The 8,309-nt window shown below is 41.9% G+C and overlaps 1 protein-coding gene across 1 annotated transcript; it reads left to right on the top strand.

Annotated features, from left to right (window-relative positions):
- On the top strand, positions 1-6,023 carry KRT40 (keratin 40). The gene is made up of 7 exons (XM_006889485.1): positions 1-447; positions 2,005-2,087; positions 2,354-2,510; positions 3,533-3,694; positions 3,777-3,902; positions 5,007-5,227; positions 5,924-6,023. The coding sequence occupies exons 1-7, from the start codon at positions 1-3 to the stop codon at positions 6,021-6,023; spliced, it is 1,296 nt and encodes a 431-aa protein (XP_006889547.1).
- Positions 6,024-8,309: the final 2,286 nt, after the last annotated feature.

Here is an 8,309-nt window from a genome sequence, read left to right as displayed (position 1 = left end):
ATGGCTTCTGACTGTTCTCCTACAGACCACTCTTCTGAATCTGGTGCCAGAGCTTCTGACTGTTCATCAGTTTCAACTTGCTGTGCAGAAACTGCTTGCCACCCTACTGCCTGTGCTACGTCCAGATGCCCGACCCCAACCTTCCTATCCAGGTCCCGCTTGTCACCTGGTTGCCTCACACCATGCTATTTTGCCGGCAGTTGTACTATTCCGTGCTTGGTAGGGAACTGTGCGTGGTGTGAGGATGGAGTGTTCAACAGCAATGAGAAAGAGACAATGCAGTTCCTGAATGACAGACTTGCCAACTACCTGGAAAAGGTACGGGGCCTGGAAGAGGAGAATGCACAGCTCGAATGCAGAATACGAGAACAGTGCGAACAGGAAATCCCCCTGGTGTGTCCAGACTATCAGTGTTACTTTGACACCATTGAAGATCTCCAACAAAAGGTCTGGTATCTCCATGCTCTACTGCCTCTGCTTTTCCAGTCTGTGATTTGCTTTAATACTGTTGCTATTGTTAAGTGTCATCGAGTATAGCATAACTCATAGCAACCCGATGAACAAAAGACCTGAGAGTATTTCAGGTACGAAAAGGAAGCCAGGGAGAGGGGGTTTTCAAAAGCTGCTGTGATGTGGTTGAAAAACAAGTGGGCCAATGGTCAGGAAATAACACCATTAACCGAGCGCTGCCACTAAATGAAAACTCTTTGCTGGCCAGTTGGAACAGACTCACAGCTGACCCTCCAGCGGTGTTCTGGAGACTGTAAATAGCAAAGGAAGACTGTCCACCTTTCTCCTGAAGAGCCGCTGGTGGATTTGAACCCTTGCAGTAGCAGTGCTCTTCACTATAAACTATACTGCCAGAGATGTCTCTAATTAGTTAAGTGAAGGTAACAAAGTTGTTACCTATTGACTTTAACTTTATCATTTATAAGCTGAGGGGAAACTGTACTATGTCTAAAATCACTTCTTATTTAACACTGTATATTTATGAATCACAGAAAATTAAGGGTCACATTCTAATCATAAAATTCTACCTAGTAGAAGCATTTTGTTCTTCTGTTTGTGAATTACTATTACTATTACTATTACTATTACTATTACTATTACTATTACTATTACTATTACTGTGGGTGAGGCCCTATACAGTCATAATGCAAACTACTTAGTCCTTGGAAAAAGACATCATGCTAGGAAAGGTGGAAGATAGAGAAGGAGAGGAAGACCTTCAGTATAAAGGACAGACACAGTGACTGTAAACATGGGCTCTAGCACATCAGAGATCATCAGGATAGTGTAGGATAGCACAAGGTTCAAGTCGGTCATTCACAAGGCCATTGACTCGAGGACACCTAACAACAGCAGCATAGAAGAAAATGTCACTGCTTTCAGTGCCAGGAATACTGCAGAATGTCTCAAAGTCACTGCTATCAAATCAATTCCAAGTCATAGCCACCCTACAGGACAGAGAGTAACTGCCCCATAGGGTTTCCAAGGCTGGAAAATTTATAGAAATAGCCTCAACTTTCTCCCAAAGAGCAGCTGGGGGATTCAAACTGCTGACCACAAGTGTTTCAATCACTAACATCATGGTTTCTTTAAAAAGTAAACAAAAACCCTACTTTATTTCTTGATTTTGTTGCAAAAGTGACTTTTATTTTCCTTCACAAGTGACACTGTTAATCTGAAAAGTAGGATGTCAGCTAGCTCTGGTAGCTTAGTGTTAAGGAGGTGCACTGCCAACATAAAGGCACACAGTTCTAATCCACCAGCTGCTCCGTGGGAGAAGGATGAGCAATCTCCTCCCTTGGAATTCACTGTCTCTGAAAACCCATTGGAGGGTCAGTTATGAGTTAGTTCTTATTTGACAGCAAACAACAACAACAACATGCTGGTTTATATTTTATTGTAAGTATTTTAAGAGAAAGTTACATAGCAATTAAATTATTAGGTATCTAGGATTCTTTCAAAGAGTCATTTATAGCATGGTAACTCACTCCCCAGATCTTGTGCACAAAGGCAGAGAATTCCAGACTTGCTGTACAACTTGACAACTGCAAACTGGCTGCTGACGACTTTAGGTCAAAGTAAGTTTAAATTTGAAAATCATTACTATGTCTTCCTCTTCCTTCTCTTTTCCTCTCTGACGCACACTCACATTTGGTGCACAAAATATCTTTTGTATCATTTTTAACAAAAATGCTTCTAGAACCCTGTTTTATAATTCTTTGGAATGTCAGAAAAAACGAATCATGTGGCTCCTTTAAACCCACCTGCCACTGCTCAGGCTACCTCAGCATTTTACAGACATCTGGCGGAGGAAGCACTGGCTGCATCTCTTTTGCTCTGACAGGTATGAGAGTGAGCTGTCCTTCCGCCAGCTGGTGGAGGCTGACATCAGCGGCCTGCACAGGATCCTGCAGGACCTGACCCTGTGCAAATCTGACCTCGAGGCCCATGTGGAATCCCTGAAGGAAGACCTCCTTTGCCTTAAGAAAACCCATGAGGAGGTGAGCAATATGGCAAAATCCCTGAAGGCTCTGAGAGTAACAGAGTTAAACTAACACATATCATTGCTTAAGTATATAAACTGAACCTGGGTTGATGTTGCTCAGGGTGGAACAAACTTATTCCAGGCAAGTTTACTCTTGAGCTGCATCATTTCAGTACATCTCTGAATATAAATGGTGTAAAGGAACTCTAGCCAGCACCATATGAACACTTGCCATTGCTTTATGCCACTCTAAACATCAATCCAAAAGATAACAAAACTGAACTAGTAAGAGCCAAATAGAAATCTGTTCTGGAAAACAATGTACTTGAATTTTGTAAATAAACTAGTATAATAATGAAAAAAAAGAGGAGGATACACCTGCAATGCTTCTAAATGATTCTACATGTTCTATAATTAAAATAATAAAATATAATGTATATGATTATTCCATGTTGACAAGGTTGGGGAATGAAAAAGTGGAATAATGTAACAAAGAATGTGTTGTCAGATGCCGTCAAGTATGACTTATAAACAACAGAACTGAATCCTGTTCTTAACTGTGCCATTCTCACCATCTCTGATACATGTCAGCCCATTTACTGCAGTCACTGTGTCAATCCATCTCAATAGATTGATGATAATTATATCTGGTGGCCTAGGAATAAAAAACTGCCTGCAATCCCAAAGACAAGTGGTTTGACTTCACCAGCTGCTCTGTGATAGAAAGATGGGCAATCTCCTCCTGTGTAATTTATTGCCTCTGGAAACCCACTGGAGAGTCAGCTACAAGTTGATTCCAGCTTGAAGGCACATGACAATAACCACGTTATATACATTTTTCAGAATAGCAGAGGCATGGATAAGTGGTAACAAGACAGTCAAAAGCTGACTACCTGAGTCTATACTCCGTACGTTAGCCACTGTTAAAAACAAACACCAAAGCCACCAAAATAAATATGATGACATTGGGAAGCAATCCTATCAAACTGGTTCCCCTCCAACGCACTTCATGACATTCCTTACCCTCTTCCCTTTCAGGAGGTTAACTTGCTTCGTGAACAGCTTGGTGACCAGCTCAATGTAGAGCTAGAAACTACTCCCACGACTGACCTCAACAGGGTCCTGGATGAGATGCGCTGTCAGTACGAAATGGTGCTCGCCAATAACCGCAGAGACGTGGAGGAATGGTTTGTTGCTCAGGTCAGTGACTAGAGCTTTCACACAACAGCAGATTTCCAGATTTCTGTCTTGGTTGCTTTCCTTAACCATGTCTCTGTTGCAGACAGAGGAACTGAATCAGCAGCAGCTGTCCAGCGCAGAGCAGTTGCAAGGCTGCCAGACGGAGATCTTAGAACTGAAACGTACGGCCAATGCTCTGGAGATTGAGCTCCAAGCTCAACAAAATTTGGTAGGCCAGTGGAAAGAGAACTGTTTTGTTACTGATCAAGTAGACCCAGAGACATTTATTCTCTCATCTTCCATACCCAAAGGAGAGACTCAAGTTCACATGGCAAAGGATTCCCAAGTTACAGAGGGTTGCATTACCCTGCCCCTCTGGAGCACGGCTTCTTACCCAGCTGAAAGCAGGAAGGGCAGGTCAACAGCTTTTACTGCTCCAGGAATTCCCTGGCCTTCCCTGTGGGCTTAATTGAGCACGATCCCACAGCACCTTTCAGAGACAGCAAGAGAAACAGGGACCTCTCCATCTAGAGTGCAGAGCATGATGATGAGCTTTGGTTCTCTCTTAATTTAGGCTAATTTTCCAGACTCACCAGCATCTCTAAAACAAAGAACCATTTTCAGATTTTTCTTCCTGCAGTTTTCTGGCATCAATCCACCTTTTGACTTGATCCTACACAATAGTCCAGCCAAGCAAAAACTACACCATGTATTCAAGTCACATTATTTAGATTAGGCAGGCACCCTTTGTGTGCCCTGTTAATACTACAGAGAATAACTAGATGAATAATAAATAGCTGAGCATTCATCCTGTGAGAGGCACAATGCTAATTTAATCTTCACAATAATCTTATGGGGTAAATCCCTTTACTGATTCCATTTTACGGATTAGGAGAATTGAGGCTCAGGTGATAGAGGTAAAAGCTGGAGATGCATCCAGGTGATTCAACCTGGGAACCTCTTCTGTTGACCATTCTATATTGCCTCTCCATCAAGAATTGATAACTCAGATTTCCTCCCAAAGGTGAACCATGCTTCGTAACTCTGTGTGGGCCATGTGAGTTGTAGTGGTAATAGTAATAGCTAACAATCAGGAACCCCTCACAATGTTGCCAGATAGTGTCCTAAGTCACATGGGAACTGCATATAATTCATTGAACCATCCAATGAGATAGGTACTTTGTATTCCTCGTTTTACATATGGTCAAATTTGAGCTTACAGCAGCTAAGCAAGTCACTAGCTAGAAAATACCTGAGACAAGCTTTTGATACAGACAATTTATAGCAGGAGGCTGTGCTACTCAGTTCTTTTCACCATGTCTTCCTTGTGTAGACAGAGTCACTGGAATGCACGGTGGCAGAGACTGAGGCCCAGTACAGCTCCCAGCTGGCCCAGATGCAGTGCCTCATTGATAACGTGGAGAACCAGCTGGCCAAGATCCGCTGTGACCTTGAGCGGCAGAACCAGGAGTACGAGGTGCTGTTGGATACGAAAGCCAGGCTGGAGGGTGAGATCAACACATATCGCGGCCTCCTGGAGAGTGAGGATGGCAGGCAAGTACCACGCAGTTAGCTGTAAAAGCCCCAAAGTCACAAAGGACAAGCTGAAAGGGAGGAGCTCATGTCAGAGAACCTCGTTGTCCCACAGTTCTTACCAAAGTCAAATCTCCTTAACATGGTAACAGATCTTCTGGAAGATGCCTTAAAAAGGATCTTTAAAAAGGATCTTTCTGGAAAGGAATCGATGCTAATAAGTACATGGCAATAAAAATGTCCTGAAAAGATCCTAAAGTTCAAAACAGATTAAAAATCATGTGTAATATTTCATGCTGTCCATCTCCCTTTGCTCCTGTTTTCCACTAAGTAAAATCAGAAACATGAAGAATAAGACATTTGGAAATTAAGAAAATGTGTTGCTGTGTGCCACTGAGTCAGAACCAGCTCATAGCTGACCCTCCAGCAGGTTTTTCAGAGTCATGGGAGGAGATCTTCCTGTTGCACAGTGACTGGTGGATTTGAGTCAAGTGCCTTTGGGATGTCAGTACAGCCACTTACCACTAGGCCACCAGAGGCCCCTGAAGAAAAGATATCTTATTCAGTCATCACTGTTGCATTGAGTTTGAAGTGACAGTAGGGATGAAATAGCCCTAACCCAAATGTGACTCTGGAATTTTCTGCAGAACAGAGCTTTGTCCCAGCTAACATTTTATCAATGTTTTCCTTGTTAAGTTTCATTTTGTTTTTCCTCAGAATTTCTTGCAGCCCAGATTCTACAGCCAGTCCATCAAGCAAAACCTGTAAGCCATGCTCAGCCCATGTCATTTGCACAGTTGGAAATTGCAGTGCTTGAATGCTAATGCCAAGCACAGAGGTGGAGGAATCAATGCAGCCCACTGCAGCTTCCTAGAAAGGAAATGTTTTCTAAGCAAACTCTGTCCATTTCTGCTTTATCATTTCCTCTCATCTCTGCTTATTTCTGGTATTCCAGGAATCTATAAGACTGTCTTCCTCACTTCCAAATAAAATGTCTCATTGTTTTGGGATACTAAATACAGCTTTGGAGCTTCTTACTGTTGCTATTAAAACAACACAAATTTTCATTTATTACCATCAAGTCGATACCAGCTCTTAGCAACCCTCTTTAGGCTTCTGAGATTGTACTTAGAGAAGTAACAAGAGAAAATTGCTTATATTTCATTCAACAAGTCATTGGTAGATCTAAACCCAGAGCTGCATGCCCACTGAGTTAGCAGCACAATTTGTTATGGACTGTGTGTGGGATACTATAATGCGTTGCATATACATAACAAGGCAGACTTGGGTGCTATAATGTGCCTTGTAGGTGATAAGCAGAGGGGGGTTTTCAAATAAAATGTTTTAATTGTGATTTTAATGAACATTTACAGAAAAGTTAGATTTTCATTCATTCACTGATGCACATTTTATCCCCTCTCCCTCCCTTCCCCCTCGCACAGCTCACCTTCTTTTTTATATTAATTCATTGCTGCACAATTACCTCCCCTCTCACCTCCCAAGTCCTCTTTGCAATGTACCTCTTGTTGTGGCTGTTGTTGTACATTTAATGTCTAATCATATATTCCTTGTAAACAGTTCTTTCCTTCATTTGTTCCAATGCAATGTTCATTATCTATCCACTTTTATCCTATGCGCCTCCCAACTCCCACGGTGATAAGCAGTTTTTAGCTAAACCCCTGCCATGTTTTGAGCAAGGGCAGTACCGCTTTGCTGAATCGGTACTAAGTAAGGCTAGGCGCAGGTGTCTAGTGTGATAAGGTTCGTGATTTCTGCCCCACGATGGCAAATGCCACCTCTGTCTTCAGCACTATAAGAATTCCATTGGAAAGTTCCCACAGAGCTCATCGCATGGGTGTTCACGGCTTGACTCTTCCCTACAGTCTGTGTGCACTGCAAATAAAAGTGAATTGGCAATGAATCTGAGCATCCCACTATGGACTGATGGCCTCGGTTATAACACTGGGGGCACTGTGAGCAGGATTTGAACATGACACTATGCCACCAGACCTTCTGTTGCTATATAGTAATCTAAGTTTTACAAGTAATGCTGTAATCTCAGTAAATCATTTAAAATTATACCTGTAGTGATTTAAAAGAAACCCATCATGAAAGTCTTTTAACTCCTGAAATATAAATGTTGTTGTTATGTGCTGTCGAGTCGCTTGCGACTCATAGCGACCCTATGTACAACAGCCCTAAACTCTGCTCTGTCCTGTGCCAATCATATATTATGAAAGGCATTTGTATGACTCTTTCTGAGAGGAAATTCAGGAGTAAAAATACATTATGTTTTATTTATATTATAAAAGTACTATATCATCTTTGTATCTTAAAATTTGATAAGTAAAAGGAAAAACCACACATAACAATTGCCAAAATTGAGAGTGAAGAGACAAAAATAATCACCAAAACCCAAAGACTGGTGACCTAGTGGCAAGAAGCTGTGCTGCAATCCCAAAGGAGTGTGACTAAAATCAACCAGCTGCTTTATGGAAGAAGGATGGGCAATCTCTTCCTGTGCGATTAACTGCCTCTGAAAACCTGCCAGAGGGTCAGCTATGGGTCAGTTCTGACTCGACAGTACACAACAAAAGCAACAATCCGAAGAGTAAAAATAAAGATCACAAAGAAAAATTGAGCTGTGGTGAACATGGACTTCAAGGTTTGAACCATGGCTTTTCGGATGACTAGCTATGTAACTCTGGCCAAGTTACTCAATCTTTTTGCACTTTTATTTACTCATTAGAAGTGGGAATAATTATTAAGATCTTAAAGAATTATTTATATATAATAAATAAATGTTGTGTACTGTAGAGTCGGGACAGACCCATAGCTGACCGTCCAGTGGGTTTTCAGAGGCAGTTAATCACACAGGAGGGGACTGCCCATCCTTCTTCTGCAGAGAAGTTGGTGGACTATAACATATATAATAAAACATATATATTAAGGGCTCTACATAAAGAGGCAAGAAATATAGTGAAGTTGTTGTTGTTGTTGTTGTTATGTGCCATTGAGTCGTTTCCGACTCATAGCGACCCTATGCACAACAGCTCTAAACCCTGCTCTATCCTGCGCCAACCGCACCGCCTCTGACACACCC

The sequence above is a fragment of the Elephantulus edwardii genome, unplaced genomic scaffold (genome assembly GCF_000299155.1).
Source record: "Elephantulus edwardii isolate Elephantulus edwardi_28Jun2011 unplaced genomic scaffold, EleEdw1.0 scaffold00077, whole genome shotgun sequence".
NCBI classification, from domain to species: Eukaryota; Metazoa; Chordata; class Mammalia; order Macroscelidea; family Macroscelididae; genus Elephantulus; species Elephantulus edwardii.
The sequence above is the reverse complement of the archived record's forward strand: the minus strand, read 5'-3'. Positions and strand labels throughout refer to the sequence as shown.

Bases quoted from the DNA above. Each gene is read 5' to 3' on its own strand.
- KRT40 (XM_006889485.1), top strand. From the start codon at position 1: ATGGCTTCTGACTGTTCTCCTACAGACCACTCTTCTGAATCTGGTGCC. The intron at 2,088-2,353 runs GTAAGTTTAAAT...TTGCTCTGACAG, and splicing joins GCTGACGACTTTAGGTCAAA to GTATGAGAGTGAGCTGTCCT. The intron at 3,695-3,776 runs GTCAGTGACTAG...TCTCTGTTGCAG, and splicing joins AGGAATGGTTTGTTGCTCAG to ACAGAGGAACTGAATCAGCA.